Source organism: Mastigoproctus giganteus, chromosome 1, assembly GCF_048544385.1.
Source record: "Mastigoproctus giganteus isolate SK-2022 chromosome 1, ASM4854438v1, whole genome shotgun sequence".
Lineage (NCBI taxonomy): Eukaryota > Metazoa > Arthropoda > Arachnida > Uropygi > Thelyphonidae > Mastigoproctus > Mastigoproctus giganteus.
This window is the reverse complement of record NC_143575.1, coordinates 246,605,550-246,618,478: the sequence shown is the minus strand read 5'-3', so window position 1 is coordinate 246,618,478 and position 12,929 is coordinate 246,605,550. Positions and strand designations below refer to the sequence as shown.

General features: G+C 37.0%; 1 protein-coding gene across 1 annotated transcript in view; it reads left to right on the top strand.

Annotated features, from left to right (window-relative positions):
* Positions 1–12,929, top strand: part of kl-2 (dynein heavy chain 2, axonemal kl-2) — a 1,174,416-nt gene that overhangs the window by 218,494 nt on the left and 942,993 nt on the right. The window contains exon 16 of the mRNA XM_090369487.1: positions 1,484–1,612. Coding sequence (XP_090225613.1) covers positions 1,484–1,612 — 129 coding nt within the window. The remainder of the gene's footprint in view (positions 1–1,483; positions 1,613–12,929) is intronic.

Genomic DNA, 12,929 nt, shown 5'->3' with positions numbered 1-12,929 from the left:
GGTTGTGGAACTTCTTGTAGGCTTGCTCTATAACTATTAACCATTCCATCAATGGTTAATTGCTCCTTGCATCCTTTGCTCATCTGCTTACATCCCTACTGCTGCTCAACCATGATGTTCTTGCTCTCCAAGTGGTCTGATATTTTCTTGACTATGCAGCTAGTCAAGACCTTGTGCATTGTTAGGAGACAGGTGATTAGCCTATATCTTGCCAGGTTTCTTGTATCTTGGTCCTTAGCCTTCAGGTAGGTGCTTCCTTAAGGAAGAAACACCGGGATTGTCTCTGGGTGGCTTATCATCTGGGTGAGCTGCTCTGTGTGTAACTGAACTTTTGAACTTCTTGTACCAGTAGTTGTGGATGTTATCAATTCCTGAAGTTTGCAATTTGTGAGACTTCCTGATCACCTATTGTATTTCTTCCTCATAAATCCCCTTCCTGTCAGCTCTTGTATATCCCTTTCTTCAGTTCTAGTTCTCTACAGGGGTTTGGCTGTTATGCCTTGATTCTAATGGGTGTCTGCTTCATTATGGTGCATGTCTTTGTGAGGTCCATTCCTTTGAATTCTGTTAGGGCCTTCTTCCACTCCTCTTCTATTCTGGATATCGTGATCTTGTCTGTTTCCACTTCAGTTGCTCTGGGTTGTGTTTCTTTTTGTTCTTCCTCCTCCTTTGGTTCGATGTTCATATTCTTTGTTTTTTGTAGTTGGTCACTCACATCCTGCTTGATTTTTTCTATGCTTGTAGAAGCTGTCAGGTTCTGTTTACTGTTTGGTGACCGGAACAGTTGAGAGCCATTTCAACCACTTGGTGTGTAGTCCTGTACTTTGTCATATTACTCTCTAGCTTGGTTACTTTGTAGAATTCTTGCATGATGATCATATTCGTCTCAATGCTCTGCTTTGTGTGTTGTCTTTTCCTTCCTTCCTAGGGGGAAACTAGTGCAGTTGTGCATGAAGCACTTTCAGTTGGTTGGACTGGATGGTCTTGCCCTTCCCTTGTGGTAGCTATATAGGGAACAGCACCACTTGCCGACAAACCCCTCTGCCTAAGACCCGAATGTGAGTCACTTTATTCTGTGCCACACTTGATGCATTACGTTTATTATTTCTCTTCAACATCATCCATCTAGGATGGACCTGTTTACCTTCGGCTTGCATCCAGTGGTGGGTGATAGTTTTTGGGAATGACATCACATGGCACCACTCTCTGCCTCAGCCGTAACTTTGACTTTGGGGGAGGTATATCTGATGAAGCAACTTTTGCAATTTTCTTCTTATTATTATATTTATTATTATAATATTATTATTATGCAGGCCTCCCAGTGTTGATGGACACATGTTTGCTCCTGCCAAGGAAGGACTCAAACCTGGATCCATCAGGCTGGCAGTCCATTGTTGTAACCAATGGGCCATCATGTCTCTTTTATTATTATTATTATTATTATTATTGTTGTTGTTGTTATACTTCAAATTTAAATTTTCAGATTTGTGTTTCTCCAAGTGTTCAGAGATTGTCAGATGTCATAAATAGTATAGTGAAAGCCGTCACAGAAACAGTAAGGCACTTAGAACGACTCCCACATATTCTTACTACAAAGGGTTCCCAATGTGTGGTAAATATTATTAACTTTATCTAAAAGTGGAATTTACATCTGATGAGATTTTCCTGAAAGATTTCTATGAATCATGACTTTATAAAAAGTACTTTTCTTCCAAATTTCAATATTTTTTAAATACTCACATTATGTTTTTTAAATATGGATCTACCAAGGGTTATATTAATCACTTAATAGTAAATTTTAAAATTCACTATTAAGTGATTCTATTAATTGTTGTCACAGAATACAGCATATCATCATTGATGTTAGAAAACTTCCTATGTGACCCAAAATTTGTTCTTGACATTTTGTTATCACTGGATTTTTTTTTGCTGCATAACATGGTGAATACCTCCTATGTGGGAAAATGTCTGAAATTTTCAGACATTTTATGATGATTTGCTGTATAGTTTTATTGTTATATAGTAGACAGCACTTGGCTGTTCCATGTTTTCTGTGATTTGTGTTTTTTTTTTTTTTTTATATTTGTCTACTTTTTTCTTAAATGTTTTAGGTTAGTTCTCCTGATTATTTATTCTTGAAAAAGACATTGGGAATGTTACTTTACTTAAGGATTGATCTATGATGAATATTATTTTTAACAAATGTAATGGATGTCAGACATATAATCTAAAATACAGTAATACCCTGAAGTTACACGATAGGTGGGTCCGACGAAAATCGCTTAAGTCGAATTTGCATAAGTTGGGGTACAACTTTGCATATAAATACATATAAATTTTGTTTAACTGGGACTAAGGACTAACAAAATCACTAGTTTAGAAGAAAAATATTTAATAAAATTGCAGTTCTTTATACATATTAATACAAAATATGTATTAAAAAAATAAATGAGTTATGTAAAAACGTTATTTTGATGTCGATGGCTTCATAAAATCTAACAAATTCATCTGACGACACAGCGGCTTCTTTTTTTTCCACACAGAATTTCTTCGTAGCAAGCTAATAATTTTTTTATTCCTTGCTTTGTAGCTATAATGCGTTCTTCGTTGGAGTCTATGTTTTCTAAAATTTTTAAGCCCTTTTCAATTGAGCTGAGACTTTCTGTCAAGCTTGCAATTGTCATGTGCTTTTCTGGTGGAACTGGGTCTGAAGTGTCAGATACTTCAGTGACGTTTTGCTCACGCATCTCTATGAACTCATTCATTGTCAGCTCCTGACTATGTGAATCCAACAGCTCTTTGACATCATCACCATTGACTTCCAAATCTAATTGTCTGCAAGATTAACAACTTCTTCTATCACATGAGTGACATGATCAGTTTCTGGCATTGTTTTCATCTTGTTTTTGAAAAAAAATGGACAAAGTTTCTTCCAGACACCATTCAATGTTTTTTTGTGAATTTCATTCCAAGATTCTTCAATGATTCTTACGGCATCTAAAACATTGAATTGTTTCCAAAAGTCTTTAACAGGTATCTCACTATTTTGTCTCATAGCTTCATTCAGATGTGCAAACAAACGCCTCGTGTAGTAAGCCTTGATTGTTTTGATGACTCCCTGGTCCATTGGTTGAAGCAAGCTGGTTGTGTTTGGAAGCAAAAACACAACTTTCACACGTGGGTCGAAATTAATTCGGGTGGCAGGAGGGTGACTGGGTGCATTGTAAATAAGAAGCATCACTTTAAATGGAATCTGTTTAGATTTGCAATAACGTTCGACTTCGGGTATGAAGTGGTGACCAAACCAGTCCTCAAAAACGGAAGCTGTCACCCAAGATTTATGATTTGACTTCCAAATCACTGGTAAGCTAATTTTAGATATATTTTTTAAAACTCTTGGGTTTTCAGAGCAATAAATTAAGAGAAGTTTTAACTTGCAGTCACCAGCTGCATTTCTGCCAACCATCATTGTCAATCGGTCTTTGGAAACCTTAAAGCCTGAAAAGTTTTTTCTTCACACGCGATAAAAGTTCTTTTAGGCATCTTCTTCCAGAACAGGCCAGTCTCATCCATGTTAAATATGGTTTCACTGCTATAGTCATCTTCTTCTATCATAGCCTTGAGTGTCTCAGGAAAAGAAGACGCAGCTTCTTTATCGGCACTTGCCGCCTCTCCACTCTCTGCGATGCTGTGCCAGTTACAGCGGGTTTTAAATCGGTTGAACCAACCGTTACTAGCTACAAAGTTTTCATCTTTGCCCGCCTCCCCAGCCTCTTCTTTCAACCTTTCAAAAATCAGCTTAGCTTGATAGCACACAGTGTTCTGATTGACTAGACAATTCTTCACTTTTACTTGATTATCACACCATAATTTCAGCAATGTTTCCATCTCAGCAATAATACCATGACGTTTACGAATTATGCTTGAGTTCAAGGATTGAGCATTTTACACCGCTTCGAGAATTCTTTCTTTATCTTTTATGATTGTTCTTACTGTGGATTCCAGTACTCAAACTTCTTTGCCAATTCACAAATTTTCATTCTGCTATCAAAATCCTTGATAATGTTAAGTTTACATTCCAAAGATATCATTTTCCTTTTTTTACTAGGTGCAGGAGAATCAGCTTTACTTCGTTTGAACAACATATATATTTTTTAAGAGTTTAGAAAACGTATAACAAAGCAATCTTAACTTTCGTCGATCGTAGAATCGTAATTGTGCATGTAGAGTTCGCGCAAAACACGTCCAGTGCATATCACAGCAAGAGAAACACTGAGGGTCATTTTTCATATGCCATCAATATACGGCTCGACCAACGCGATCCATTTCTCTCATAAAAATGATGTAATCGACAAAAGTTGAGCACGAATTCGAACGCACACATATAAATATGACAGTTGGAATACAAATTCATACAAATTCTTGTATATGTGTGCAGCTCATGCAGCAGCAAAGTTGAATTTTGTTCATCTTTCACTTTCACTCTCTGCCGTCGCACCGTATATGAAAAATGACCTTGAAGATAGTGGGCGGCAGTGTTGCCAAATGAAAAAATCAAGAACCGCATAATTCCGAGTTCGCGTAAGTCGGGGTATTACTATAAATTATTCTTCTATTTCATTAGTAAATTAATAAGAGGAGTTTACCTCAATATAGTACGTGGAACACTTCCGTATGATACCCTCCAGAAATTAAAACGGAAAAAACGAAAAAATCGACAACTTACCGGTACATTAAAGTAAAATATAAATAATTAAATAATTAAAGTAAAATATAAATAATTAAATAATCAATTTAACACAATTCAAAATCAATTCAAAACAATTAAAATTCAAATTAACGCAATTAAAAGAATCTAACGAAAATATTCAAAACGATTTTCCTTCCTGAAGCTGACAATGCTTTTCGACCGACTGTCGTGATCACAGGAATGAAAATTACCGAATCAGGCTAAACCTGCAACTTAAATAGTGATTATATGTCTTCGCGCATGCGCGTAAAGGTCCACGCATCGGAGATCAAATATGGCCGCCGAACATTAACAGAATTCTCGTGTAATTTAATTTCAACGGTTTCTGCAATTAATAGTCGCGTATAATTACGTTGAACGTTAAGTATTTTGGCCTCGTTAAATACAAAAGTATGTTTTTCGTTAATGGCATGAAAGGCTAATTCTGACGCTGCTGAACGAGAAGCACGAACTGAGGCTTCGTGTTGATTTACACGAATATTAAGAGAAAACCGCGTCGAACCCGAAATTACCATATTTCTTTCCTAAAATATTGCCTTCAAAACAACATCGTTCCGAAGTTTGCCAGGGTGAATTTAAATCAAAAAATTTCAGGCATAAAACAACTATCACTGGCGACATCACGTAATATTGTTAAGCTTGCCTTAAAATCTCGATATTGGATAAACAAAAATACCTTTCCCAGGTTAGGAAGCTTCGCGATAAATTAAAAAATTATCTACATCCGAACGATTGGTCTGTATTGAAGACCTCCATAGATTTGCGACAGGAAGCACAAGCCTCAGAAATAAAAAACAGACACGTTAATAAGTTGCAAACATTATCGAATAGTTCAAGACACGTTCATGCGAATTCTAACACATTGTCGCAAGCTTGCGACCAAGTTCACACGAGTTGGGTGACATCCCCCCCACAGACACATAACGCACTACCACAGAATATGTTGGCTAGTTCACGAACACCCCCTCACCCAGTATCCAACGAACCAACATATCAACAGGTTACAAATCTTTCCTCGTGTACACTATCGCAGGACCAGATTTCACTTTTATCCAAAGGATTAAATTATAATTTACCACCTCGAAAGCTGCCAAAAAAACAATGCGTAATTGATATTGAATTTGGACTTCGTAGTGTTCCACAAAAAGATGTATTTATTCAACAAGTTAACCAAGTAGTAAATAACATAAAAGAAACGCGACTTCCTAAATTGAATACACATGACAGTTCAGCTTTACGAGAACTTCGAGAAAATAAGGACATTATTATACAGAGGGCAGATAAAGGAGATACAGTGGTAATACTAGATAAACATGATTATATTAATAAGTTAGATTCAGTTGTGTCTGATACCTCCACTTATCGTGAAGTGGACCCGGCACTGTTTACCAATTTGGTAAATCAATACAATAAAACGTTAACCACATATCGTAAAAACGACTACATTACTATGGTTCAGTTGAAGGAATTGAAGTCCAGAACATACAATATTCCTGCACTTTTTGGTCAGGTAAAATTACACAAGCCTGGATTTCCGATTCGACCTATTGTTTCCTACAGGAACTCGGCATTTTCAGCCTTAGCCACACATGTATATAATATTATAAAACCTTTTAGACAGGTTATACAATTTGGGATTAAGAATTACGATACATTATTTAATAATTTTAAAGACTGTAGACTCGGCGACAATGACAATTTATTCTCATTAGATGTTACCTCATTATATACAAATGTAAACGTTGAATACACATTAGATATTATTTGGGATATGTTAAATAAAAACTCGACACCGATTAATTATACGAAGCTGCCCATTAAGGAAATTTTTCACTTAATTAAACTATTAGCTGAGGCTAACTACATCACCTTTCGAGACAAGGTGTACAAACAAATTTTTGGATTACCAATGGGTTTGAGCCTGAGTGGCTTAATGTCAGAGATCTATCTCTCAACGATTGAGCAGATACATTTGACACCTTTTCGTCCCCATATCACATACTATGGGAGGTATTTAGACGATGTTCTAGTTATTACTGATAGTAGTACTATCCAAGACATTTTACATTCGTTTAATAATATTCATTCTAGACTCAAATTTACATTGGAAAGGGAAGATACGGATACTAAGTCATTAAACTTTCTAAATTTCACGCTTACCCGTGACTCGAACAAAATACAATTTAGCATCTATCGAAAACCCACAAACACCGGTATGCTTCTTCATTATAATAACTACCACCCGTTCACCTACAAAAGATCGATTATCTTTAATCAATTTCTAAATGCCTATAAATATTCAACGACGGATTCTGCTTTGGACTCAGAAATACAAATATTAACTAGCAGATTCTTGAACAGGGGTTATCCCATTAACACAATAAATCGAATTAGGGTACAAGCTAAGGATAGGATAAAAAATACTACACCAATCAACAATAGTAATATCAAAAAATACTTTATTTCTGTCCCATATGTTGAACAGTGGCACAAACAACTTAACAGATTCTTTAAAGATACCGAATAAACAGAAAATTTTTAAGGTGGCATCGTTTTAGGTTATATCTCATATTGTGAATGCCTTCACAACGAGTTGCCATGATATTGCACTACTTTGAATAAGTAACGCTTCACCTAAGGAGAAGACTAGTGTTACTTATTCTCAGATAGGTACCACCACCCAGACAGCACTGTTTCAGGGCTATTTGGCCCTTCGTCAGTGAGTGGGTAGGTACCCAAGTGATGCAATGATGGCAAAAACAGTTATGAAGTATAACTCCACAATATGAGAGATGCCTGATGGTGTATGATGTATTTAGACTAAGGCGCATTTAGGGCTAGAGCCTCAAGCTGCGAACAAATTTAGACTATGTATATAAAGTGCTTAGCATCATAATACACAGCCATTTCTGAATAAACAGAAAATTTTTAAGGTGGCATCGTTTTAGGTTATATCTCATATTGTGAATGCCTTCACAACGAGTTGCCATGATATTGCACTACTTTGAATAAGTAACGCTTCACCTAAGGAGAAGACTAGTGTTACTTATTCTCAGATAGGTATCACCACCCAGACAGCACTGTTTCAGGGCTATTTGGCCCTTCGTCAGTGAGTGGGTAGGTACCCAAGTGATGCAATGATGGCAAAAACAGTTATGAAGTATAACTCCACAATATGAGAGATGCCTGATGGTGTATGATGTATTTAGACTAAGGCGCATTTAGGGCTAGAGCCTCAAGCTGCGAACAAATTTATAACCTAAGATATAACCTAATATAGAACAAAAGATATAACCTAAAACGATGCCACCTTAAAAATTTTCTGTTTATTCAGAAATGGCTGTGTATTATGATGCTAAGCACTTTATATACATAGTCTAAATTTGTTCGCAGCTTGAGGCTCTAGCCCTAAATGCGCCTTAGTCTAAATACATCATACACCATCAGGCATCTCTCATATTGTGGAGTTATACTTCATAACTGTTTTTGCCATCATTGCATCACTTGGGTACCTACCCACTCACTGACGAAGGGCCAAATAGCCCTGAAACAGTGCTGTCTGGGTGGTGGTACCTATCTGAGAATAAGTAACACTAGTCTTCTCCTTAGGTGAAGCGTTACTTATTCAAAGTAGTGCAATATCATGGCAACTCGTTGTGAAGGCATTCACAATATGAGATATAACCTAAAACGATGCCACCTTAAAAATTTTCTGTTTATTCAGAAATGGCTGTGTATTATGATGCTAAGCACTATATACATAGTCTAAATTTGTTCGCAGCTTGAGGCTCTAGCCCTAAATGCGCCTTAGTCTAAATACATCATACACCATCAGGCATCTCTCATATTGTGGAGTTATACTTCATAACTGTTTTTGCCATCATTGCATCACTTGGGTACCTACCCACTCACTGACGAAGGGCCAAATAGCCCTGAAACAGTGCTGTCTGGGTGGTGGTACCTATCTGAGAATAAGTAACACTAGTCTTCTTAGGTGAAGCGTTACTTATTCAAAGTAGTGCAATATCATGGCAACTCGTTGTGAAGGCATTCACAATATGAGATATAACCTAAAACGATGCCACCTTAAAAATTTTCTGTTTATTCAGAAATGGCTGTGTATTATGATGCTAAGCACTTTATATACATAGTCTAAATTTGTTCGCAGCTTGAGGCTCTAGCCCTAAATGCGCCTTAGTCTAAATACATCATACACCATCAGGCATCTCTCATATTGTGGAGTTATACTTCATAACTGTTTTTGCCATCATTGCATCACTTGGGTACCTACCCACTCACTGACGAAGGGCCAAATAGCCCTGAAACAGTGCTGTCTGGGTGGTGGTACCTATCTGAGAATAAGTAACACTAGTCTTCTCCTTAGGTGAAGCGTTACTTATTCAAAGTAGTGCAATATCATGGCAACTCGTTGTGAAGGCATTCACAATATGAGATATAACCTAAAACGATGCCACCTTAAAAATTTTCTGTTTATTCAGAAATGGCTGTGTATTATGATGCTAAGCACTATATACATAGTCTAAATTTGTTCGCAGCTTGAGGCTCTAGCCCTAAATGCGCCTTAGTCTAAATACATCATACACCATCAGGCATCTCTCATATTGTGGAGTTATACTTCATAACTGTTTTTGCCATCATTGCATCACTTGGGTACCTACCCACTCACTGACGAAGGGCCAAATAGCCCTGAAACAGTGCTGTCTGGGTGGTGGTACCTATCTGAGAATAAGTAACACTAGTCTTCTTAGGTGAAGCGTTACTTATTCAAAGTAGTGCAATATCATGGCAACTCGTTGTGAAGGCATTCACAATATGAGATATAACCTAAAACGATGCCACCTTAAAAATTTTCTGTTTATTCAGAAATGGCTGTGTATTATGATGCTAAGCACTTTATATACATAGTCTAAATTTGTTCGCAGCTTGAGGCTCTAGCCCTAAATGCGCCTTAGTCTAAATACATCATACACCATCAGGCATCTCTCATATTGTGGAGTTATACTTCATAACTGTTTTTGCCATCATTGCATCACTTGGGTACCTACCCACTCACTGACGAAGGGCCAAATAGCCCTGAAACAGTGCTGTCTGGGTGGTGGTACCTATCTGAGAATAAGTAACACTAGTCTTCTCCTTAGGTGAAGCGTTACTTATTCAAAGTAGTGCAATATCATGGCAACTCGTTGTGAAGGCATTCACAATATGAGATATAACCTAAAACGATGCCACCTTAAAAATTTTCTGTTTATTCAGAAATGGCTGTGTATTATGATGCTAAGCACTTTATATACATAGTTACCGAATTTAAAATTATAGCTAGGCCTATACGGAAGTTACACACTATACTGAACAATCGCTCGGTTCTTTCCGCGTTCGCAACACAAATTAATGATCTAGTATACAACATTTCTTGTGGTGATTGCGACTCGTCTTACCAGGGTTCGACGTGGTTTTCTCTTAATATTCGTGTAAATCAACACGAAGCCTCAGTTCGTGCTTCTCGTTCAGCAGCGTCAGAATTAGCCTTTCATGCCATTAACGAAAAACATACTTTTTTATTTAACGAGGCCAAAATACTTAACGTTCAACGTAATTATACGCGACTATTAATTGCAGAAACCGTTGAAATTAAATTACACGAGAATTCTGTTAATGTTCGGCGGCCATATTTGATCTCCGATGCGTGGACCTTTACGCGCATGCGCGAAGACATATAATCACTATTTAAGTTGCAGGTTTAGCCTGATTCGGTAATTTTCATTCCTGTGATCACGACAGTCGGTCGAAAAGCATTGTCAGCTTCAGGAAGGAAAATCGTTTTGAATATTTTCGTTAGATTCTTTTAATTGCGTTAATTTGAATTTTAATTGTTTTGAATTGATTTTGAATTGTGTTAAATTGATTATTTAATTATTTATATTTTACTTTAATTATTTAATTATTTATATTTTACTTTAATGTACCGGTAAGTTGTCGATTTTTCCGTTTTTTCCGTTTTAATTTCTGGAGGGTATCATACGGAAGTGTTCCACGTACTATATTGAGGTAAACTCCTCTTATTAATTTACTAATATTATCATCAACGTAGAACATATTGAGTATTACAGCTCTGATTCATACTATCTTCTATTTCATACATGGAGACATTCAGAAGCAATTCAAAATTCTTCAAATGGATAATATTTAAAACGAAATCAGTATGTGAAATCCAAAGGTTACGGGTTCGAATCCCGCCTTGGGCTTGGATCAAAGTACTGCAAAAACCTTGGGAGGTGCACTATGGCCACAGAAGCCGATGCGCCAATAACTACCAAACAAAAAAAAAAAAAAAAAAAAGTATGTGAAATAGTTGGAATTTTGAAGTATGATTATTTTAAATAATAATAAATTAGATAGATTATCGAAAATTATTTTGCCCATCCTCATTGTTCCTCATGATAATACGGAATGAGTCAAAAAAAAAAAAAAGATATTAGTTCATTTCACTTTTAAATTGCAGAAAATTGAATTGAGCTCATTTTAGTGCATATTTTTTTTTTTCTGGATAAGATTGATGGCTATTACTGTATTAAAATGTTCTACACCAAGGTAGTTGGTGAAGAAACATAATCTGTGTGCATTTTTTCCTTGAGGCTGTCACAGACATTCTCTCAGGATGCTGAGCTGTGCTTGCTATCTAGGTGTCTAAAACAATGATGAAACTGATATTTGAGTGACACTCTCAAGTCAAGTGGACCTAATTTCAGCAAAGTCCAGTCAGTCTGTGACAGTCAAATCCTCTGTTGCACTTCATATTATGGTGGGACTGTTAGTAATATGACCCACATGTGTAAGTACTGAAACACGGCACACTGGAGGTGACCGCCCAGGTGCGAACCAACGCGAGCAGGGGTCAAGGTATGGCACCCATACTACCACACATAGGAATGCTGCCCCTCTGTATTACCAGGCAATACAAGGTGGTTGATGACTCACATCAACCAGTGTAATACCACTACTTTGCTTATTGGCATTACCATTAGTAGAGGCATATGATGCAAGAAAGCAATTCCACTCTGATTTCACCCTTCTATTCATTCCAAATCAGCCTTAAATTTATTTAGGCTATCAACTTCCACAATAAAAGATGGCAGTCTGTTCCACCAATCAACTGCCCGCTGGCTAAAGGCAAACTTCCACACATCTATCCTACAACTGTCTTTCCTCAATTTGAATCTATAGGTGATTATTCTGAGCAAGAGGAAGAATCCCATCAGCATTGAGCATGCTCAAACCATTCAAGGCTTTATACACCTCAGTCAGATTGCCTCGCAGATACCTAGTCTCCAAGCACTGTAATCTGCAAAACTTAAGCCTTTCTTCATAAGAGCAACCCTTTGTTTCATTCACTAATCTTGTTGCCCTTCTCTGGAGGCTTCAAAAGCCAAGGCACATTATGTGCAGAAAAAAGCAAAAAAAAGACTCTTGGATCCAGTTTTGCTTCCACTATTACTAAAAATACAGAGAGTAGAAATATCTGAAACATAATCAAGAAGCTGAATGATAAATCCCTCCACGAATCAAGGCCTGTTCTAACTTGGAATGGTAAAAACTTTTACTCTCCAGCGGAAATTGCAAATGCCCTGGCAAAATGCTTTTCTGAAATCTCAGCCACATCAGCATATGAGCCAGTCTTTAAACAGAAAAAAACCAATGCAGAAAAATATAAGCTGAACTTCCATATAACCGACCTTTTACATTACTCGAACTAGAGAGCGCCCTAAACCAGTCAGCTAAGAGTGCACCAGAGCCTGATGGAATATACTATATGATGCTTAAACACTTAAACAAGAAAGCTCCGAATTCACTACTGATATATTTCAACCAAATATTCTCAGAAGGTTACTTCCCTTGTTCTTGGCACCACTCAATAGTCCTAGCCTTTCCTAAACCTGGAAAGGATTAGTCAGATCCACAAAACTATCGGCCAATATCTCTTAGCAGTTGCCTTGTTAAGACATCAGAAAAAATGTCTTAACTTCATGCTCGATTAATATGGTACCTGGAATCTCACTTAAGGCATGGCCTGACCATTGCTTTATACAAAGGGATAATCACCTTGTTATCTATCTTGGAAAAATTTCTGTATATCATTGACAAGACCCCCATGACCTGCTCT